The sequence below is a fragment of the Haliotis rubra genome, unplaced genomic scaffold (genome assembly GCF_003918875.1).
Source record: "Haliotis rubra isolate DU_JTF1 unplaced genomic scaffold, ASM391887v1 Scf174, whole genome shotgun sequence".
In the NCBI taxonomy this organism is placed as follows: domain Eukaryota; kingdom Metazoa; phylum Mollusca; class Gastropoda; order Lepetellida; family Haliotidae; genus Haliotis; species Haliotis rubra.
Genome location: NW_025765714.1, coordinates 1,540,148 through 1,565,708, shown reverse-complemented (window position 1 = coordinate 1,565,708; position 25,561 = coordinate 1,540,148). Strand labels below are relative to the sequence as shown.

The following is a 25,561-nucleotide window of genomic DNA, read 5'->3' as shown; positions in this document are numbered from 1 at the left end:
GCTTTTCCTAGCATTTGATTCCTCCTGGAATCTACGTTCCGTCATGGCCATCATCTGGTTGGTGAATTGTGTCATAAATTCCCCTGGGTCGAAGTACTGCATAGGTTGACGCTGCTGCAGTGTAGATGAAGCGTTCGCGAACGCTGATGAGTTATGTGCCTCAACTTCACTCTGAGAAGTAAGAGGTAGTACGCCAACAGCTTTCCTGATGTGACTGTAGTAGGGGACTTCAGGTAGAAGTAATGGGGGTTCGTCAAAAACGTCTAGTTCGTGAGGAGGTACAATCTCTTCGTTGAAGGATTTCTGGTGCGTAGATGAGCTATCACGCGAAGATTTGCCCTCCGATCTGGTAACAGCTGACTTCTTCTGCGTTGTAGAAGAGGATGAGGTTGTCTTTTTCTTAGTCTGAGACGGAGTCGACGGAGATGTAGACGATCTCTTCCTGGCCCCCTAACCAGCAGACTGCCCCTGTAACGTACTAAACAGAGCACCAGTATTATGAACATCGGCCGTAGCAAGCAACATACGGTGTGACTTCCGGATGCGCACGCACAGCGACAAGACGTGCTCGTAAAGAGCTCTGACCCGGCCCGCTAATGGCTTTTTTTAATCCAAATAATCCATGAAGAATTCTTAAGTCAAGATACCATAGGACAACATATTTGAAGACTGCGGATACCATCCAACCATCGAGTAGACTGATACAAGTAAATATCTCAGAAAAACAGTGCAAAAGTGAGTAGATACTAACATTGCCATGCCTCCGACGAAAACGCGTGCAGACGAGTTGGAGGAAATTGTTGTTAAATCCGAACAAAGAGTCTCCAAATTAATTGTAGAACTCCGTGCTGACCTGGTTAACTCTACAAAAGACATTAAAGGTGAAATACAGAAAGTGACTAGGAGAGTTAACGATATTGAAAATGCAGTGTCCATTCAGCAGGACGAAGCGAACGACTTGCGTCAACAGGTCTCACAATTAAAGCTAGCACTTTCGAGCAAGCGAATTGTTTGAGAATAAACTCTTGCTTAAAGAAATCCACGACAGAAAATCTAACCTGTTGATTTATGGTCTAAAACTGAACCACAAGAGAACTCTGAGAGAGTCATCAGAAACTTTCTGGTTAATATGCTTAACTTTTTCGAGCAAAGGGTGGATAACATTTACTTTAAAGCGGTTCATCGCCTACCACGCAAGCCGTTTGAGAACGATCCAACTCCAAATGCACCCCTCCTATCATTGCATCATTTCTGTACATCCCCGACAGAGATGATGTCCTCGGCGCGGAAAAACATTGAAAGGTAAGGGGTATCTATCCGTACAGATCTGCCCCCAAACTGAAGAAACAGCGAGCAATCCTGTACAGGAAATCCCGTGAAATATACAACAGAGAAAAACTGCTACACTCGCGTGAGACTGGTGGGTGTATCCCACGTGCTGGAGACCGGGACCCTCGAGAACCACGATCATCCTGGGCTGCCTATCCAGTGAACCTCGACAAGTAATGGACAAAAGGATAAATGTACCTACCGTGACGTGATGACTATACAAGTTTTTCATCATTCAGATGCTGTTGAGATTTTATATTCAAAAGAAAAATATGTCTTCAGTTGTTCTACTATCCAGACGTGAAAAATCGTATGGACGTGCTGTTAGGGATACTCCCGGATCAACAGATTCCAGGACAATCCGTGTGCATACTCTTACATGCTGGAATTCACCACGAACAGGTAATGCAAAATGTGGGCACTTGTTGAAACGTTAAAAAAAACCCACAGCACTACATCTTTGTTAGGATCGTAAACTAATGTTGCAGAGTCACTCCGAACTTTCATGTAGATCCTGTGTACCAGAACTTTTTCACGTGACTTTCCAGTTACTGCTTATATTAATCCATGTGCATTATCCGGTGACAATACTTAGGATCGTAAATTCATGTTGCAGAGTCACTCCGAACTTTTATGTAGATCCTGTGTAACAGAACTTTTTCACGTGACTTTCCAGTTACTGCTTATATTAATCCATGTGCATTATCCGGTGACAATACTTAGGATCGTAAATTCATGTTGCAGAGTCACTCCGAACTTTTATGTAGATCCTGTGTACCAGAACTTTTTCACGTGACTTTCCAGTTACTGCTTATATTAATCCATGTGCATTATCCGGTGACAATACTTAGGATCGTAAATTCATGTTGCAGAGTCACTCCGAACTTTTATGTAGATCCTGTGTACCAGAACTTTTTCACGTGACTTTCCAGTTACTGCTTATATTAATCCATGTGCATTATCCGGTGACAACACTTAGTCACTCCGAACTTTTATGTAGATCCTGTGTACCAGAACTTTTTCACGTGACTTTCCAGTTACTGCTTATATTAATCCATGTGCATTATCCGGTGACAACACTTAGTCACTCCGAACTTTCATGTAGATCTTGTGTACCAGAACTTTTTCACGGGACTCCCCAGTAACTGCTTATATTAATCCATGTGCATTATCCGGTGACAACACTTAGGATCGTAACTCAAGTTGCAGAGTCACTCCGAACTTTCATGTTAATCCTGTGTACCAGAACTTTTTCACGGGACTCTCCATATTAATCCATGTGCATTATTCAGTAACAACACTTAGTCTATTCTGTATTCACTGCCACCGGTCATTCCAACAGGGAGAAGTGACATTCTGTCACAACACCCCTAGGTTGCCATAGTTAATTAACACTAATCTAACATTCCCCATCTGTTGAGGTTCGCCTGCAGACTCTGTTGCTTGACCTTTTGGCAGGTGCGTTTTTTAAGTTATTTTGTGATCTGCCTTGGACGCCTTATGTTGGGCGGTACCCAAATGCAGCGTCCCCGTTTAAAATCTGCTAAATATGGGGTTCTCGTGCAGGTTGTGCGAAGCATGGTTTCCACTGCAGGTTTTTCTGATTGATCTACCTGCTCTTTACCATCTGCTATATTATCAAGGTCACTTCCACTTTTAATTTCAATTGATTTATGTAAAGACCACGCACAATTATTCCATGTATCTTTTACAAGTATTTAGTAATCGAAGCACTGCGACTGAACATTCCAGCAGTGAATAGCGACATCTTGTCAGAACACCGAACATGTCATCGATATTTGACACTACTTTGGATCTCGTGTGTCAATGTGACAATATCACTTTCAGTATCTAAACACTGCAAGCCACACGCAAGTAATTCATATACCTTCCATAAGTGTTTAGTAGTCCAATCACTGTGACTGAACACTCCAGCAGTGAAGAGCGGCATTCTGTCAGAACACCTGATATGTTTGTCATGTTATTTGACATTAATCTGAATCCAACTCGTTGATAAGACAACGTCACTTTCTGGCGCAAGTGATAAAAGAACATTGCATTTTCGTTGGTTTCCTTTACAGAAATTATCCGTTTTTTGGGGACAGGTAGATTGTCTAGTTGTGCTCGTGATCTGCCATGACTTTCTAATTTATGCACCTAGACATTGCATAGGTAATGCACAATTATTCCATTTTATTTTGTAAGCCTTTAGTAATCTAATCACTGACTAGACATCTTAACAGTGACAAGTCACATTTTATCAGACGTGTTATGATTGATATTTGACACTAATCTGGACCCCGTGTAACAAGATAGCACAAACAAGGGAACATTGTGCCTTCGTTTCATTTACACCAGCTACACCTCCTTGTTTTTTAAGTAGTAATGGTTTGTGCATTGGTTATCTCTTTATCTGCCATTTATACGTTGTGTTGGTCAAATAATCAATTTCAGTATCCCCGTTGAAGCAATGTTATATAAGAGTTCACAAGCACCCGTGCAAACCATGGTTATCAGTGCTTGCACACGGGACCGAAGCTACTACATGAAACTTGTTAGATTTGTTTTCCAAAGAGTCACTTTCAGTCTAAATTAACCTGATTTATGCGCTCAAGTACTGTAATGTAAAATGCACGGCTCCTTTTCTATTTTTATAACATCATAGTAATCGCTAATTATACTTTGGAATTTGTTGCGGGTGCGGGTTGACCACTAAACGACAGCTTCCGATGAAGCATGTTTTACTATTTGTTGGTTTCTTATTAATTATAATTCCACTACGTTTTGTTACTTGTGAAAAATACACAAATTCTGGAAGTCATCAAAATGTCAGCATCTCAACCTATACCATCTTATTTATATCATATCAATTGCGAATCATGAATAATAAATAATGGGTTTTGAAAGAGTCAAAATTATTTCCATGAATTGTAGAGGCATTGGCGATAGTCTTAAGAGAAAACAAGTATTTAGATTCCTCAAAAAGAAAAAAAGCGTCCATATATTGTCTACAAGATGTTCATTTTACAAAACAACAAGAGCAGTTTATCAAACAACAATGGGGTTACTCGGAATGTTATTTTAACTCATTCAAATCAAACGCGAGGAACGGCAATTCTTTTCAACAATAATTTTGAATTTTATGTTAGTAAAGAATATCCTGATGCAGAACGTGGAAATTTTAAAGCCATTGATATTGAAATTGAAAATAAGACATATCTGCTTATAAATGTATACGGCCCAAACGAAGATACGCCTGAATTTTATGAACAAATAATCAACATTCTAAATGAATCTGACTCTCGGAATTCTTTATTCTTTGTGGAGATTGGAACTGTGCTTTAAATCCTATACTTGATCAATTTAATTATAAAAATGTAAATAACCCTAAAAATAGAGCCAAAATAAAGGATATTATAGAGTTATATGATTTGAAAGACCCTTGGAGACTACATAACTCAACTGAAAGGAGGTATACCTGGCGTCAGCCTACCCCTTTAAAACAATCACGTCTTGATTATTTCCTTGTTTCTCACAATCTCCTCTCTTCAGTAGAATATACCAGCATAGATCCAGGTTTTAAAACTGATCATTCTCTCGTAGAGATAAGTTTGCACTCAAATGAGGTCAAACGAGGTAAGAGTTATTGGAAGTTTAATAACTCTTTATTAAATGATCCTGAATATGTAAAACTAGTAAAAATACAATACACAGAAACTTGTGAGGAATACGAAAACCCGAAGGTTTGGAATTTCAGATCAACTTTTATGGGAAATGATATTATGTATGGTCAGGGGTAAAACCATACTATATTCGTGTAGTAAAAAAAAGGACAGAGAAAAAAATGAAAAGAAATTATCTGAAAAACTCGCAATTATGACAATAGAGTTAGATGAATTGACAAATACTGAAGAAAAAGAAGAATTACTGCATTATATAAATGAAATAAACTCCGAATTAGAAGAAATTAGCGAAATAAAAGCAAAAGGTAGTTTTATAAGGGCAAAGTCTAAATGGATAGAAAAAGGTGAAAAGCCAACAAAATTTTTCTTAAAGTTGGAATCGAGGAATTTTTTAAATAAATCTATTGCTGAACTTGAAACAAAATCCGGAGAAATAATCTCTAATATTTCAGACATTTTAAATGAGACTAAAACGTTTGATCAAAATCTCTACTGTGAAAAGGAAACTTCTCAAATAGATCTCGAAGATTTATTTCGAATAGCCACAAGGTTAGTGATGAAGTGGCAGAAACATTAGAAGGCGAATTAACATACGGTGAAGTTCTTAGTGCTTTGAAGCGTATGAAAAATGAAAAAAGCCCGGGCCCTGATGGTTTCACTGCAGAATTCTTCAAATTCTTTTGGCGGGATTTAAATGTGTATCTTATAAAATCGCTAAATTATGCTTACAGAAGCGGAGCTCTATCAGATACACAAGTTCAGGGTATCATCACTTGTATTCGAAGAAGGCAAACCTAAAAAGTTTCTAAAGAACTGGAGACCCATTTCATTACTCAATATTGTGTACAAACTTGCCTCGGCAGCTATAGCAGAGAGAATAAAACCAACTTTAACCACATTTATCAGTGAGGAACAAAAAGGCTTCATAAAAGGGTAGATATATGGGAGAGGTTACAAGACAAGTGTATGACGTTATGGAATATGTAGATACCTATCAGATTCCAGGCTTGTTAATGCTTATTGATTTCGAAAAGGCTTTCGATTCTTTAGACTGGCGATTTATTCAAAAGCGTTTTCGCTTTTTAATTTCGGCCCTTCCATTCGAAAATGGATAAAACTGCTCTATAAAAATTCTGAATCTTGTGTATTAGTAAATGGTTTTGCTAGTCCCTTCTTCAAACTAAGTCGAGGTTGTTAAGCCAAGGAGACCCAATCTCTCCATATATTTTCATAGTATGCACTGAAATATTAACCAGATTACTTAAAAGAAATAAATCTATCAGAGGATTAAAGATTGGATCTATTGAACAATTATTAGCGCAGTTCGCAGATGATACTTCCTTAATGTTAGATGGTACTGAAAGGTGCTTGCAAGCAGTCGTGAATACATTAACCTTTTTGCACGTTTTCTGGTTTAAAATTAACATTGATAAAACAAAGTTGATTTGGATCGGTTCCAAAAAGCGTAGCCGAATGAAACTATTGAAGAACTGTAAAATGGACTGGACTGAAACATTTAAGTTACTGGGTATCAAATTTGATATTGATCTTGAGAATATGGTAGATGCTAATTACAACGAAAAATTTAAAGAAATTGAAAATTTAATGAAAATGTGGAAATGTAGAAGCGTTAGCGCCGTTTGGACGTAACACAGTGCTAAAATCCTTATTGTTACCAAAACTTAATCTCTTATTTTCTACCGTTCCTACACCATCAGAAACTGTAATACAAAATTTCCAAGCAAAATGCTTTCGATTTATTTGGAGCGAAAAACCAGATAAGATTAAAAGGAACAGGGTAATATGCAATATTCGGACGGGGGTTCAATACTCCATTTGTAAGGGATGTAATTGCTTCTCAAAAGATTTCATGTCTTAGGCGATTTACCTTCTCGAACACAATACATCAATTATTTCTTTTCTGAATCAAATACTATTCCAAGTAATATTCTAGAAATGGATGCAATCTATATAAGAGATAATATCATTAACAACATAAGAAACCCCTTCTGGCGAGATGTTTTATCATCCTGGGCTCTATTCCTGAATAAGCATAAGAAAACACGAAAGGATGCGTACTCACAGTATATATGGTATAATGATAATGTTAAGATTGATAAAAATGCATATTTATTAAACAATGGGAGGAAGCGGAGTAAAATATATCAATGATTTGATAGATCAGGATGGTCAAACTCTTTCATACCTAGATTTCAAAAATAAGTACAATATTTCCTCCAATTATTTAACATTTCACGGGGGTAAAAAGTCTTTGAATAAATATTTGAGCGAGCTTGATTATGACGATAATACACCATTAACAGCACCATTACTACCATTTAACATTCGTTTGCTCCTGAATACCAAAAGGGCTCAAAATATTACTATAATGTGTTATTAGGATCCAAGTTCCAGAAAACTTCAGCCAATCAACAATGGGAGAAAGAATTAGTAAAACAATATACAGATAGGGAATGGAAGAATATTAATGAAATTCCATTTTCGATCAACTGATAGTGTTCAATTACGGTGGTTTCAATATAAAATTATTAACCCGAATTCTTCCAGTTGGAAAATATTTGTTTAAGATTGGATACCAAAACTCTCCTATCTGTACAACTTGTCACAAGTTCATAGCAGATATCTGTCATGTTTTATGGAATTGTGAAATTGTCAACTCAATCTGGATTGAAGTCCAAAACTGGGTAAACAGTAAAGGCGGAAATTAATGTACAGTTTACTAAAGAAACAATTTTGTTGGGCTTTCCTTCTAAAAGAAATGACCCTTTAAGCGTAATCTGTCTCGTAATAAAAACACAATTTTCAAAGTTTATGTTAAGCGAGGAACACTTTCCTTTGCTTCGATCCAGAGGGAGTTGACAAGTTACTATAACATAACAAAAGCCATAGCTTACTCTAACTGTGATTACAACAAATTTGTTAAATTTTGGTCCAGTTGCCATAAGTTGTTTGTTTGACCAATATATTCAACTACTCTTTTCGATGAAACTTCGTTCTATCGATGCACAATATTGATCCAGTTGCCATAACTTGGTTGTTTGAACCACTTTATTCAATTACCTTTTTCGATGAAACTTTGTTTATGGTTGTATGACATTAGTCCATCTGCTATAAGTGGTATGTTTTGAACAACTTTATTCAATTACTACTATCAATGAAACTTGTTTATTGATGTACGGTCCAGTTGCCATAAAGCAGTTTGTTTCTTAACCACTCTATTCAATTACCCTTTTCGATGAAACCTGGTTTCTCGATGTATGGTCTAGTTGCCATACGTAGTATGTTCCTTAACTACTCCATTTAATTACCCTTTTCAATGAATCTTTGTGTATCGATGTATGACATTGGTTATACCAATTTTATTCAATTACCCTTTTCAACGAAACTTTGTTATCGATGTATGACATTGGTTCAGCCGCCATAAGTGGTATGTTTGAACCACTTTATTTAATTACTCTTTTTGCTGAAACTTTGTTTCTCGATGTATAGCATTGGTCCAGTTACCATAAGCAGGTTGTTTGAACCATTTTATCCAATTAGTCCTTTGATGAAACGGCTTCTCGATAGATGAAAATGCTCGTGCTGCCATAAACAGTTTGTTTTCAATGAAGTATGTGTTAAATGACATATTATGTATGACATGTATGATTTGCTGTACAACAAAAAAAGTGGAATAAAAAATTAAAAAAACTCAAAAAAAAAAACAAAAAAAAAAACATACGGTTTGAAGGCTGATCTGCAGTTTTATCAATCGTGACTTGAGATGACTTCCTCACACGATCCATGGCACGTCTATAAATATCAGACAAATATCGATTAAATTGAAGATTTGATAAATCAATACAATAAGTACAGCGCAAGTTGGAGGAACATTGATTTATGCATGAAGGACACTGGGGGTGAGGATCAGCCACGGATAACCTGTGCCTGCAAAAACTGCAAGATTTCATGAAATGTAAACAAAGTTACATGACCATGAAAACACAACTCAAATGTAATTAATTTCTACAACCATTTTACAAATACTACATAGTAGTTATAGTCAAATCCATATACATCGTAATTTTGAAGAATAGGACCTAATATAAAAGGATATAATGCCGTATACGGGACTCCAGTGCTCGCCCAAGCTTGGGCGAAAAGGGAGAGAGTGAGAAGTAAGGAAGGTCACCTGACTGGTTTGCGCGGGAAAGGGCAAAGGGAGGTAACTCGTGGGTGAGTGTGTTTATACGTCCGCTTCGGGAACTACAAGGTATTCAAGTGTTCCACTACCATTTGAAGAGGAAAGGGAGATAAGCAAAAGATCATGAGTCAGGATAAGGAAAAATCATCTTTATTGGATTGCATATACCGCGGTATACCGTTTCACCCCTAGGCCTGTATCTAGGGGACAGGGAGAAGGGCCAGTTAGACCTACAGGTAAGGGGATGGGGCGGTGCGGTTACTTGCTCCAGGTATATTTTTTTTACATGTTATGATTTTCATTGTTTAAAATGGGTTAAATAATAAATTCTGTTTTTCTAAGGTTGCTATAGGAGCTGTAGTGGTGGATCCATCCACCGACACTGTCCTTGCTTTGGCACATGACCTGAGACAAGGACACAATCCACTCCAACATGCTGTCATGGTTGCTGTGGACCTGGTTGCCTACGGACAGGGAGGTGGAATGTGGGATATACAGGGTATGTACAGCAGGTGGTGTGCTGACAGGGAGGTGGGATATACAGGGTGTATACACCAGGTGGTGTGCTGACAGGGAGGTGGGATATACAGGGTATGTACACAAGGTGGTGTGCTGACAGGGAGGTGGGATATACATGGTATGTACAGCAGGTGTTCTGCTGACAGGGAGGTGGGATATACAGGGTATGTACAGCAGGTGGTCTGCTGACAGGGAGATGGGATATACAGGGTATGTACAAAAGGTGGTGTGCTGACAGGGAGGTGGGATATACATGGTATGTACAGCAGGTGGTCTGCTTACAGGGAGGTGGGATATACAGGGTATGTACAGCAGGTGGTCTGCTGACAGGGAGATGGGATATACAGGGTATGTACAAAAGGTGGTGTGCTGACAGGGAGGTGGGATATACATGGTATGTACAGCAGGTGGTCTGCTTACAGGGAGGTGGGATATACAGGGTATGTACACCAGGTGCTCTGCTGACAGGGAGGTGGGATATACATGGTATGTACACCAGGTGCTCTGTTGACAGGGAAGTGGGATATACAGGGTGTATACACCAGGTGGTCTGCTGACAGGGAAGTGGGATATACAGGGTGTATACAACAGGTGGTGTGCTGACAGGGAGGTGGGATATACAGGGTATGTACACAAGGTGCTCTGTGGACAGGGAGGTGGGATATACAGGGTATGTACACAAGGTGCTCTGTGGACAGGGAGGTGGGATATACAGGGTATGTACACCAGGTGGTCTGCTGACAGGGAGGTGGGATATACAGGGTATGTACACCAGGTGCTCTGCTGACAGGGACATGGGATATACAGGATGTATACACCAGGTGCTCTGCTGACAGGGAAGTGGGATATACAGGGTGTATACAACAGGTGCTCTGCTGACAGGGAGGTGGGATATACAGGGTATGTACACAAGGTGCTCTGTGGACAGGGAGGTGGGATATACAGGATGTATACACCAGGTGCTCTGCTGACAGGGAGGTGGGATATACAGGGTATGTACACAAGGTGCTCTGTGGACAGGGAGGTGGGATATACAGGATGTATATACCAGGTGCTCTGCTGACAGGGAGGTGGGATATACAGGGTATGTACACAAGGTGCTCTACTGACAGGGAAGTGGGATATACAGGGTGTATACAACAGGTGCTCTGCTGACAGGGAAGTGGGATATACAGGGTGTATACAAAAGGTGGTGTGCTAACAGGGAGGTGGGATATACAGGGTATGTACACAAGGTACTCTGTGGACAGGGAGGTGGGATATACAGGGTATGTACACCAGGTGCTCTGTTGACAGGGAGGTGGGATATACAGGGTATGTACACCAGGTGCTCTGCTGACAGGGAGGTGGGATATACAGGGTGTATACAACAGGTGCTCTGCTGACAGGAAAGTGGGATATACATGGTGTACACAAAAGGTGGTGTGCTAACAGGGAGGTGGGATATACAGGGTATGTACAGCTGGTGCTCTGTTGACAGGGACGTTGGATATACATGATGTATACACCAGGTGGTCTGTTGACAGGGAGGTGGGATATACAGGGTATGTACAGCAGGTGCTCTGCTGACAGGGAGGTTGGATATATAGATGGTGTATACACCAGGGTGGGGCGGTGGGGTAGCCTAGTGGTTAAAGCGTTGGCTCGTCACGTCGAAGACCCGGGTTCGATTCCCCACATGGGCACAATGTGTTAAGCCCATTTCTGGTGTCCCCCGCCGTGATATTGCTGGAATATTGCTAAAAGCGGCGTAAAACTAAACTCAGTCAGTCAGTCAGTATACACCAGGTGCTCTGCTGACAGGGAGGTGGGATATACAGGGTATGTACACAAGGTGCTCTGTTGACAGGGAAGTGGGATATACAGGGTGTATACACCAGGTGCTCTGCTGACAGGGAAGTGGGATATACAGGGTGTATACAACAGGTGGTGTGCTGACAGGGAGGTGGGATATACAGGGTATGTACACAAGGTGCTCTGTGGACAGGGAGGTGGGATATACAGGATGTATACACCAGGTGGTCTGCTGACAGGGAGGTGGAATATACAGGATATACACCATTGGAGGTGGGATATACAGGGTATGTACAACAGGTGCTCTGTTGACAGGGACGTGGGATATACAGCATGTATACACCAGGTGGTCTGTTGACAGGGAGGTGGGATATACAGGGTATGTACAGCAGGTGCTCTGCTGACAGGGAGGTGGGATATACAGGGTGTATACACCAGGTGCTCTGCTGACAGGGAGGTGGGATATACAGGGTATGTACACAAGGTGCTCTGTTGACAGGGAAGTGGGATATACAGGGTGTATACACCAGGTGCTCTGCTGACAGGGAAGTGGGATATACAGGGTGTATACAACAGGTGGTGTGCTGACAGGGAGGTGGGATATACAGGGTATGTACACAAGGTGCTCTGTGGACAGGGAGGTGGGATATACAGGATGTATACACCAGGTGCTCTGCTGACAGGGAGGTGGGATATACAGGGTATGTACACAAGGTGCTCTGTTGACAGGGAAGTGGGATATACAGGGTGTATACACCAGGTGCTCTGCTGACAGGGAAGTGGGATATACAGGGTGTATACAACAGGTGGTGTGCTGACAGGGAGGTGGGATATACAGGGTATGTACACCAGGTGCTCTGTTGACAGGGAGGTGCGATATACATGGTATGTACACCAGGTGCTCTGCTGACAGGGAGGTGGGATATACAGGGTATGTACAGCAAGTGCTCTGCTGACAGGGAGGTGGGATATACAGGGTATGTACACCAGGTGCTCTGCTGACAGGGAGGTGGGATATACATGGTATGTACACCAGGTGCTCTTCTGACAGGGAGGTGGGATATACAGGGTATGTACACCAGGTGCTCTGCTGACAGGGAGGTGGGATGTACAGGGTATGTACAGCAGGTGCTCTGTTGACATTGACGTTGGATATACATGATGTATACACCAGGTGGTCTGTTGACAGGGAGGTGGGATATACAGGGTATGTACAGCAGGTGCTCTGCTTACAGGGAGGTGGGATATACAGGGTGTATACACCAGGTGCTCTGCTGACAGGGAGGTGGGATATACAGGGTATGTACACAAGGTGCTCTGTGGACAGGGAGGTGGGATATACAGGATGTATACACCAGGTGCTCTGCTGACAGGGAGGTGGGATATACAGGGTATGTACACAAGGTGCTCTGTTGACAGGGAAGTGGGATATACAGGGTGTATACACTAGGTGCTCTGCTGACAGGGAAGTGGGATATACAGGGTGTATACAACAGGTGGTGTGCTGACAGGGAGGTGGGATATACAGGGTATGTACACAAGGTGCTCTGTGGACAGGGAGGTGGGATATACAGGGTATGTACACCAGGTGGTCTGCTGACAGGGAGGTGGGATATACAGGGTATGTACACCAGGTGCTCTGCTGACAGGGAGGTGGGATATACAGGATGTATACACCAGGTGGTCTGTTGACAGGGAGGTGGGATATACAGGGTACGTACACCAGGTGCTCTGCTGACAGGGAGGTGGGATATACAGGGTATGTACAGCAGGTGCTCTGTTGACAGGGACGTTGGATATACAGGGTATGTACACAAGGTGCTCTGTGGACAGGGAGGTGGGATATACAGGGTATGTACAGCAGGTGCTCTGCTGACAGGGAGGTTGGATATATAGATGGTGTATACACCAGGTGCTCTGCTGACAGGGAGGTGGGATATACAGGGTATGTACACAAGGTGCTCTGTTGACAGGGAAGTGGGATATACAGGGTGTATACACCAGGTGCTCTGCTGACAGGGAAGTGGGATATACAGGGTGTATACAACAGGTGCTCTGCTGACAGGGAGGTGGGATATACAGGGTATGTACACAATGGACAGGGAGGTGGGATATACAGGATGTATACACCAGGTGGTCTGCTGACAGGAGGTGGAATATACAGGATATACACCATTGGGTGGGATATACAGGGTATGTACAACAGGTGCTCTGTTGACAGGGACGTGGGATATACAGCATGTATACACCAGGTGGTCTGTTGACAGGGAGGTGGGATATACAGGGTATGTACAGCAGGTGCTCTGCTGACAGGGAGGTGGGATATACAGGGTGTATACACCAGGTGCTCTGCTGACAGGGAGGTGGGATATACAGGGTATGTACACAAGGTGCTCTGTTGACAGGGAAGTGGGACATACAGGGTGTATACACCAGGTGCTCTGCTGACAGGGAAGTGGGATATACAGGGTGTATACAACAGGTGGTGTGCTGACAGGGAGGTCGGATATACAGGGTATGTACACAAGGTGCTCTGTGGACAGGGAGGTGGGATATACAGGATGTATACATCAGGTGCTCTGCTGACAGGGAGGTGGGATATACAGGGTATGTACACAAGGTGCTCTGTTGACAGGGAAGTGGGATATACAGGGTGTATACACCAGGTGCTCTGCTGACAGGGAAGTGGGATATACAGGGTGTATACAACAGGTGGTGTGCTGACAGGGAGGTGGGATATACAGGGTATGTACACAAGGTGCTCTGTGGACAGGGAGGTGGGATATACAGGGTATGTACACCAGGTGGTCTGCTGACAGGGAGGTGGGATATACAGGGTATGTACACCAGGTGGTCTGCTGACAGGGAGGTGGGATATACAGGGTATGTACACCAGGTGCTCTGTTGACAGGGAGGTGGGATATACAGGGTAACTACACCAGGTGGTCTACTGACAGGGAGGTGGGATATACAGGGTATGTACAGCAGGTGCTCTGCTGACAGGGAGGTGGGATATACAGGGTGTATACACCAGGTGCTCTGCTGACAGGGAGGTGGGATATACAGGGTATGTACACAAGGTGCTCTGTTGACAGGGAAGTGGGATATACAGGGTGTATACACCAGGTGCTCTGCTGACAGGGAAGTGGGATATACAGGGTGTATACAACAGGTGGTGTGCTGACAGGGAGGTGGGATATACAGGGTATGTACACAAGGTGCTCTGTGGACAGGGAGGTGGGATATACAGGATGTATACACCAGGTGGTCTGCTGACAGGGAGGTGGAATATACAGGATATACACCATTGGAGGTGGGATATACAGGGTATGTACAGCAGGTGCTCTGTTGACAGGGGAAGTGGGATATACAGCATGTATACACCAGGTGGTCTGTTGACAGGGGATATACAGAATGCATTACAGCAGGTGCTCTGCTGACAGGAAGTGGGATATACAGGGTGTATACACCAGGTGCTCTGCTGACAGGGAGGTGGGATATACAGAGTATGTACACAAGGTGCTCTGTGGACAGGAAGTGGGATATGTATGTACACAGGTGGATCTGCTGACAGGGAGGTGGGATATACAGGGTATGTACACCAGGTGGTGTGCTGACAGGGAGGTGGGATATACAGGGTATGTACACCAGGTGCTCTGTTGACAGGGAGGTGGGATATACAGGATGTAGTACACCAGGTGGTCTGCTGACAGGGAGAGGTGGGATATACAGGGTATGTACAGCAGGTGCTCTGCTGACAGGGAGGTGGGATATACAGGGTGTATACACCAGGTGCTCTGCTGACAGGGAGGTGGGATATACAGGGTATGTACACAAGGTGCTCTGTTGACAGGGAAGTGGGATATACAGGGGTGTATACACCAGGTGCTCTGCTGACAGGGAAGTGGGATATACAGGGTGTATACAACAGGTGGTGTGCTGACAGGGAGGTCAGGATATACAGAGGTATGTACACAAGGTGCTCTGTGGACAGGGAGGTGGGGAGGTATACAGGATGTATACATCAGGTGCTCTGCTGACAGGGAGGTGGGATATACAGGGTATGTACACAAGGTGCTCTGTTGACAGGGAAGTGGGATATACAGGGTGTATACACCAGGTGCTCTGCTGACAGTGGGAAGTATGTACACAGGTGTGTGGACAGGAAGTGGGATATACAGGATGTATGCAGGTGGTCTGCTGACAGGGAGGTGGAATATAGGATATACACCATTGGAATGGGTACACAGGGTGTGGTGCTCTGTTGACAGGGAGGTGGGATATACAGGGTGTATGTACACCAGGGTGCTCTGCTGACAAGGAGGTGGGATATACAGGGTATGTACAGGTGCTCTGCTGACAGGGAGGTGGGATATACACAGGTATACATATGTACACAAAAGGTGCTCTGTTGACAGGGTAGTGGGACATACAGGGTGTATACACCAGGTGCTCTGCTGACAGGGAAGTGGGATATACAGGGTGTATACAACAGGTGGTGTGCTGACAGGGAGGTGGGATATACAGGGTATGTACACAAGGTGCTCTGTGGACAGGGAGGTGGGATATACAGGATGTATACATCAGGTGCTCTGCTGACAGGGAGGTGGGATATACAGGGTATGTACACAAGGTGCTCTGTTGACAGGAAGTGGGATATACAGGGTGTATACACCAGGTGCTCTGCTGACAGGGAAGTGGGATATACAGGGTGTGTATACAACAGGTGGTGTGCTGACAGGAGGTGGGATATACAGGGTATGTACACAAGGTGCTCTGTGGACAGGGAGGTGGGATATACAGGGTATGTACACCAGGTGGTCTGCTGACAGGGAGGTGGGATATACAGGGTATGTACACCAGGTGGTCTGCTGACAGGGAGGTGGGATATACAGGGTATGTACACCAGGTGCTCTGTTGACAGGGAGGTGGGATATACAGGGTAAGTACACCAGGTGGTCTACTGACAGGGAGGTGGGATATACAGGGTATGTACAGCAGGTGCTCTGCTGACAGGGGAGGTGGGATATACAGGGGTGTATACACCAGGTGCTCTGCTGACAGGGAGGTGGGATATACAGGGTATGTACACAAGGTGCTCTGTTGACAGGGAAGTGGGATATACAGGGTGTATACACCAGGTGCTCTGCTGACAGGGAAGTGGGATATACAGGGTGTATACAACAGGTGGTGTGCTGACAGGGAGGTGGGATATACAGGGTATGTACACAAGGTGCTCTGTGGACAGGGAGATGGGATATACGGGATGTATACACCAGGTGGTCTGCTGACAGGGAGGTGGAATATACAGGATATACACCATTGGAGGTGGGATATACAGGGTATGTACAACAGGTGCTCTGTTGACAGGGACGTGGGATATACAGCATGTATACACCAGGTGGTCTGTTGACAGGGAGGTGGGATATACAGTGTAGTACAGCAGGTGCTCTGCTGACAGGGAGGTGGGATATACAGGGTGTATACACCAGGTGCTCTGCTGACAGGGAGGTGGGATATACAGGGTATGTACACAAGGTGCTCTGTGGACAGGGAGGTGGGATATACAGGGTATGTACAGCAGGTGGTCTGCTGACAGGGAGGTGGGATATACAGGGTATGTACACCAGGTGGTGTGCTGACAGGGAGGTGGGATATACAGGGTATGTACACCAGGTGCTCTGTTGACAGGGAGGTGGGATATACAGGGTAAGTACACCAGGTGGTCTGCTGACAGGGAGGTGGGATATACAGGGTATGTACAGCAGGTGCTCTGCTGACAGGGAGGTGGGATATACAGGGTGTATACACCAGGTGCTCTGCTGACAGGGAGGTGGGATATACAGGGTATGTACACAAGGTGCTCTGTTGACAGGGAAGTGGGATATACAGGGTGTATACACCAGGTGCTCTGCTGACAGGGAAGTGGGATATACAGGGTGTATACAACAGGTGGTGTGCTGACAGGGAGGTGGGATATACAGGGTATGTACACAAGGTGCTCTGTGGACAGGGAGGTGGGATATACAGGATGTATACACCAGGTGGTCTGCTGACAGGGAGGTGGAATATACAGGATATACACCATTGGAGGTGGGATATACAGGGTATGTACAACAGGTGCTCTGTTGACAGGGACGTGGGATATACAGCATGTATACACCAGGTGGTCTGTTGACAGGGAGGTGGGATATACAGGGTATGTACAGCAGGTGCTCTGCTGACAGGGAGGTGGGATATACAGGGTGTATACACCAGGTGCTCTGCTGACAGGGAGGTGGGATATACAGGGTATGTACACAAGGTGCTCTGTTGACAGGGAAGTGGGATATACAGGGTGTATACACCAGGTGCTCTGCTGACAGGGAAGTGGGATATACAGGGTATGTACACAAGGTGCTCTGTTGACAGGGAAGTGGGATATACAGGGTGTATACACCAGGTGCTCTGCTGACAGGGAAGTGGGATATACAGGGTGTATACAACAGGTGCTCTGCTGACAGGGACGTGGGATATACAGCATGTATACACCAGGTGCTCTGTTGACAGGGAAGTGGGATATACAGGGTGTATACACCAGGTGCTCTGCTGACAGGGAAGTGGGATATACAGGGTGTATACAACAGGTGCTCTGCTGACAGGGAAGTGGGATATACAGGGTGTATACAACAGATGGTGTGCTGACAGGGAGGTGGAATATACAGGGTACGTACACAAGGTGCTCTGTGGACAGGGAGGGGGGATATACAGGGTATGTACAGCAGGTGGTCTGCTGACAGGGAGGTGGGATATACAGGGTATGTTCACCAGGTGGTCTGCTGACATGGAGGTGGGATATACAGGAAATGTACACCAGGTGCTCTGCTGACAGGGAGGTGGGATATACAGGGTGTATACACCAGGTGCTCTGCTGACAGGGAGGTGGGATATACAGGGTATGTACACAAGGTGCTCTGTTGACAGGGAGATGGGATATATAGGATGTATACACCAGGTAGTCTGCTGACAGGGAGGTGGGATATACAGGATGTATACACCATGGGAGGTGGGATATGCAGCGTGTATACATCAGGTGATCTGCTGACAGGGAGGTGGGATATACAGGGTGTATACACCATGTGGTCTGCTGACAGGGAGGTGGGATATACAGGATGTATACTCCATGGGAGGTGGGATAAGCAGCGTGTATACACAGGTGGTCTGCGGACAGGGAGGTGAGATATACAGGGTGTATGCACCAGGTGGTCTGCGGAGAGGGAGGTGGGATATACAGGGTGTATACAGCAGGTGGTCTGCTGACAGGGAGGTGGTATATACAGGATGTATACACCAGGTGGTCTGCTGACATGGAGGTGGGATATACAGGATGTATACACCATGGGAGGTGGGATATGCAGCGTGTATACACAGGTGGTCTGCGGACAGGGAGGTGGGATATACAGGGTGTATACACCAGGTGGTCTGCGGACAGGGAGGTGGGATATACAGGGTGTATACACCAGGTGGTGTGCTGACAGGGAGGTGGGATATACAGGGTGTATACACCAGGTGATCTGCTGACCAGGGGGTGGCATATACAGGGTGCATACACCAGGTGGTGTGCTGACAGGGAGGTGGGATATACAGGATATACACCATTGGAGGTGAGATATATAGGGTATGTACAGCAGGTGGTCTGCTGACAGAAAAATACATGTATGCAAATAATTTCCTATTTTTTCTAATATTTTAAATTTGGACTTTTGAAATTGAGGACAATGTTCGTAAATTCGCTCAAAAGCATGTGCGAAAAATATGAACATTGTGTGCAAAGAAGTTTTTAGACCAACAATGAAGGTGAAACCTGTTCCAAACAATGTTCACTTCTACATTACTTCAAAAGGTTCGAATAATCCATTCATTCCTGATGATGTGAAAACATTGTCAACATTTAGTAAGTTTATTTGACCTCAGTATCTATGCAGAAAATATGACTAGCAATGCTGACAGGAACTGCTGTTAAGTGTCCAGCATAGTTTGCATTTTTACTGTTGGTTACATAATCTGTTTCAGACAGTGATATGAAATACCACTCTACAGCAGATACTGTCACACAACCTTCAAGAGATGGCTGCACCAAAGTTGGACCGTACCTGTGTACAGGATATGACCTATATGTGAACAGTGAACCCTGTATAATGTAAGTCTAAACCTGTATGATTCTATCTTCATGACCATTTCCCTGTCACTTGAATTTGCGACAACGCATTTTCTCAAAGAGACAACTTGTTCTTTTTGCTGTTATTTTAGTGTATGTTTTCCTGTGCAGGTGTGCTATGTCTCTGGTCCATTCCCGCATTGGTCGTGTCTTCTACAGCAGTCCACATCCAGAAGGAGCTCTTGGTACCCGCTACAAGCTGCATGTTCAACCTGGACTCAACCATCATTATCAGGTGTTCAGAGGGGCACTGCCAACTCAGTGTCTCAACCTAGACCAACATGGGTGACATGTTACATCCTACAGCATATGTCTCAGGTTAGGCCAACATGGGTGACATGTTACATCCTAGAGCATGTGTTACAGGTTAGGCCAACATGGGTGACATGTTACATCCTACAGCATGTGTCATAGGTTAGGCCAACATGGGTGACATGTTACATCCTACAGCATGAGTCACAAGTTAAACCAACATGGGTGACATGTTACATCTTACAGCATGAGTCACAAGTAACACCAACATGGGTGACATGTTACATCCTACAGCATGAGTCACAAGTTAGACCAACATGGGTGACATGTTACATCCTAGAGCAAGAGTCACAGGTTAGGCCAACATGGGTGACATGTTACATCCTAGAGCATGAGTCACAGGTTAGTCCAACATGGGTGACATGTTACATCCTATAGCATGTGTCACAGGTTAGGCCAACATGGGTGACATGTTACATCCTACAGCATGTGTCACAGGTTAGGCCAACACGGGTGACAAGTTACATCCTACAGCATGTGTCACAGGTTAGGCCAATACGGGTGACATGTTACATCCTACAGCATGTGTCACAAGTTAGACCAACATGGGTGACATGTTACATCCTACAGCATGAGTCACAAGTTAGGCCAACATGGGTGACATGTTACATCCTACAGCATGAGTCACAGGTTAGGCCAACATGGGTGACATGTTACATCCTAGAGCATGAGTCACAGGTTAGTCCAACATGGGTGACATGTTACATCCTATAGCATGTGTCACAGGTTAGGCCAACATGGGTGACATGTTACATCCTACAGCATGTGTCACAGGTTAGGCCAACACGGGTGACAAGTTACATCCTACAGCATGTGTCACAAGTTAGACCAACATGGGTGACATGTTACATCCTACAGCATGAGTCGCAAGTTAGACCAACATGGGTGACATGTTACATCCTACAGCATGTGTCACAGGTGAGGCCAACATGGGTGACATGTTACATCCTACAGCATGAGTCACAGGTTAGGCCAACATGGGTGACATGTTACATCCTACAGCATGTGTCACAGGTTAGGCCAACATGGGTGACATGTTACATCCTACAGCATGTGTCACAGGTTAGGCCAACATGGGGGTGACATGTTACATCCTACAGCATGAGTCACAAGTTAGACCAACATGGGTGACATGTTACATCCTACAGCATGTGTCACAAGTAACACCAACATGGGTGACATGTTACATCCTACAGCATGTGTCACAGATTAGGCCAACATGGGTGACATGTTACATCCTACAGCATGAGTCACAAGTAACACCAACATGGGTGACATGTTACATCCTACAGCATGAGTCACAAGTTAGACCAACATGGGTGACATGTTACATCCTACAGCATGTGTCACAGGTTAGGCCAACATGGGGGTGACATGTTACATCCTACAGCATGAGTCACAAGTTAGACCAACATGGGTGACATGTTACATCCTACAGCATGTGTCACAGGTTAGGCCAACATGGGTGACATGTTACATCCTACAGCATGAGTCACAAGTTAAACCAACATGGGTGACATGTTACATCTTACAGCATGAGTCACAAGTAACACCAACATGGGTGACATGTTACATCCTACAGCATGAGTCACAAGTTAGACCAACATGGGTGACATGTTACATCCTAGAGCAAGAGTCACAGGTTAGGCCAACATGGGTGACATGTTACATCCTAGAGCATGAGTCACAGGTTAGTCCAACATGGGTGACATGTTACATCCTATAGCATGTGTCACAGGTTAGGCCAACATGGGTGACATGTTACATCCTACAGCATGTGTCACAGGTTAGGCCAACACGGGTGACAAGTTACATCCTACAGCATGTGTCACAGGTTAGGCCAATCATGGGTGACATGTTACATCCTACAGCATGTGTCACAAGTTAGACCAACATGGGTGACATGTTACATCCTACAGCATGAGTCACAAGTTAGGCCAACATGGGTGACATGTTACATCCTACAGCATGAGTCACAGGTTAGGCCAACATGGGTGACATGTTACATCCTAGAGCATGAGTCACAGGTTAGTCCAACATGGGTGACATGTTACATCCTATAGCATGTGTCACAGGTTAGGCCAACATGGGTGACATGTTACATCCTACAGCATGTGTCACAGGTTAGGCCAACATGGGTGACAAGTTACATCCTACAGCATGTGTCACAAGTTAGACCAACATGGGTGACATGTTACATCCTACAGCATGAGTCACAAGTTAGACCAACATGGGTGACATGTTACATCCTACAGCATGTGTCACAGGTGAGGCCAACATGGGTGACATGTTACATCCTACAGCATGAGTCACAGGTTAGGCCAACATGGGTGACATGTTACATCCTACAGCATGTGTCACAGGTTAGGCCAACATGGGTGACATGTTACATCCTACAGCATGTGTCACAGGTTAGGCCAACATGGGGGTGACATGTTACATCCTACAGCATGAGTCACAAGTTAGACCAACATGGGTGACATGTTACATCCTACAGCATGTGTCACAAGTAACACCAACATGGGTGACATGTTACATCCTACAGCATGTGTCACAGATTAGGCCAACATGGGTGACATGTTACATCCTACAGCATGAGTCACAAGTAACACCAACATGGGTGACATGTTACATCCTACAGCATGAGTCACAAGTTAGACCAACATGGGTGACATGTTACATCCTACAGCATGTGTCACAGGTTAGGCCAACATGGGGGTGACATGTTACATCCTACAGCATGAGTCACAAGTTAGACCAACATGGGTGACATGTTACATCCTACAGCATGTGTCACAAGTAACACCAACATGGGTGACATGTTACATCATACAGCATGTGTCACAGACACAGATGACACAGGACATCTTACAGTTTGTGTCACAGATGACACAGAACAGCATAGGTCACACTTGTGATTCAGGATATCTTACTGTATGTGTCACACTGATGATATAAGTCATCTTTTAGGATATATTGTAATAATAAATTCGAAGTCAAAATCTTAACAAGAGGTTTTCTTCTTCATAACTGTTAAGTATTACCACTCCATCCTCAATCCCAAGTGGATCTTTGCCTTTGCCAGGCTTGAAACATCAGTTGATGACTTTTGAGAATGCCTCCAAGATCATTATGTAGAAGGCTCACCTGATCTATTATCAATGGACATATGGACAAAGGCAGACCCATGTACTTACCATAGACCAGAGGAAGCACATAATGGACACCACATTGTGGAGGCACATATGTTTGTTATTTGACTGTATCTATGTCCCCAAACACTCAAGATAGACATTGGTGCCTCATGGATCATATATAAGTAGGACCAGCAACCTCTCACCTTTAGCTTCAGGGATAGTGTGGTTGGTATACTTTAGGAAATTGTTAGGAAAGGAAGGCCTCGAAAAATCTATGTCTGAGAGGAATCTTCAGCCAACTACAGATATTCAATCCAACCTATCACAGAGATGTAGGCTAAACATAAGACCATACAACTCTTCATTTATCTGCATATGTTTATTCTGAATTAAATTTACCCAAAAGTTAATTTTCTGTCTCTGCATTATTTGATGCAGTATTCTGGGATGCACAAGATGGTAACTCTTATAGTAGTCACAGAAGTAGTAGTAGTAGTAGTAGTAGTAGTACACATTGGGTGATACAATCACTGTGAGATGCCTTGACTCTCTATCTCTACGAAACACTTATACAGGCATGCTTACATGCATTACTGTGTCATGTCTAAATGTTAGGTAGTATTGTAGTAGAGGTTAATGACGTAACATGATGAGTAACAACATCTCGAGACTTGCATAAAGCAAGGTCAAATGAAATGTAAATAAAAGTGCATGGGAATTTGTTGAAGATTGGATTTATTGAGATTCAGGGAATACATTATCACAGTACTTGCTGTAAACATAACAACATTTCATAAATACATATATCTCTAAAAGTGGAAACATAACAACATGTGTATCTAAAGAAAGGTAGTTTGATAAATGTAAAGTAAACAATAAATGTACTGACCAACAACTTTCACATTTTTATAAGAAAATTATTGTATATATCATAAAAATAAATTCAATTTTCAGCATCAAGAGCAGATTGACACAAATATTACACAAAAAAAACATGTAAAACTGGATACCATATAAATGTACAAGGTGTCCAACAGGGACATAGAAGCAGCTGCCATCAGTCTCCGTGGACATTCCAGTCCTTGACATTCAAACCAATGTCACAACCTTTACTAGAATCAAATATGATCCAGAATGGAATCGCATGGTCTCCCACACATTATTTAAAATGATGGACGGCTGGTATAGATCAGTTTCATAGAGAAATGTGGTAGTTTAGCACTACTGTAGTGAAAGTAGAATGGCCTGATACTCCGGAGAAGAAATGTGTACATCAATATAATACTATAAAAACAATTTGATTTTCAAACAGGTGAAAAGTCCAACTACAGACTTCTATCTTGTCACTCAGTTACCAGCAACAGACAGTCAGTTGTGGGATAGCAGGGTAATACATCACTGATAAACAGAATGAACTAGTCATTTATAATAGGGTGACACCTACATGTGTTTACCCATCGGCCTACTAAAGCTGTCACACACACACACACACACACACACACAAAATATTTTATAATTATTTAAGAAACATAAGCCTGTGGTTTCTTGTGTCTGTATCTGGACACTCATAGCAGACTTCAGCATTCTAAATATGTCCTTGCAAGGATGACCGTGGAAATACAAATACTGGCCTCTTCAGAGGGCTGACTGATAACTATAAGCCTCACAAAGAAGGAATTGCATAATTGTAAATTTTGTTGTTGTTGATGTTACATGATATCTCATCCACAAAAACAGCAATTTGTTTCCCTGTGACAAGACGGTAAAACAAGCAGGCATATGTGACCTTTGAAAAATGTAAAAACTTGAGAAACATGAAGCCAATGAGTAATTGCAGAAAATGTTAAGACAAAGAAAAAGCCATTTCTGAAGGTTGAGATACACCACTGTGGAAGAAAGCCTGTCCACCACACACAGGGAGACTGGCAGAGTTCAAGAGTAGCAGGGAGGGCCTTGCAAATTATCACAGGGAAATTTGACAAAGACATGCGTGTAACGGTGTGTTCTTCCATCAGGATAAGTCACTGCCATGGCTTCCATCCGGCAGTGCAGCTGAACTCTATCAGGACCCACAGTCGTGGAGAACTGTTCTGACAATCACAAGAAGGACTTCTCAAATGGTGACAAAATATCTCTAGCTCCATTGCCAATGGTATATCAGTGAGGATTGGGATTATCTTGAAAAGTAACACACGACACAATATATATTTAGATCACGTCTAAGTGAGGCACAGAACATACCAATGATCCCTTGTGTGTACAACATGTACAACTCACCACACATGACTATGCTGTACAACCAGCAAAACATTCATAATATTACAACATGTTTCTGTTGATGAAAATTTAAGGGGAATTTCAAAATTTCAAATCATACTGGCAAATT

The 25,561-nt window shown here is 43.6% G+C and overlaps 1 protein-coding gene across 3 annotated transcripts in view; it reads left to right on the top strand.

The window, feature by feature from the left end:
- The window catches only part of LOC124272918 (probable inactive tRNA-specific adenosine deaminase-like protein 3), a 33,918-nt gene extending 13,238 nt beyond the window's left edge, over positions 1-20,680 (top strand). The window contains exons 7-10 of one of the 3 annotated variants that reach the window (XR_006897493.1): positions 9,559-9,715; positions 19,582-19,708; positions 19,838-20,498; positions 20,669-20,680. Coding sequence is in view for 2 of the 3 variants with exons in the window: in XM_046708164.1 (XP_046564120.1) it covers positions 9,559-9,715; positions 19,582-19,708; positions 19,838-20,015 (462 nt within the window). In the remaining variant the exon portion in view is untranslated. The other 2 variants (XM_046708164.1, XM_046708163.1) reach the window with 2 other exon arrangements.
- Positions 20,681-25,561: the final 4,881 nt, after the last annotated feature.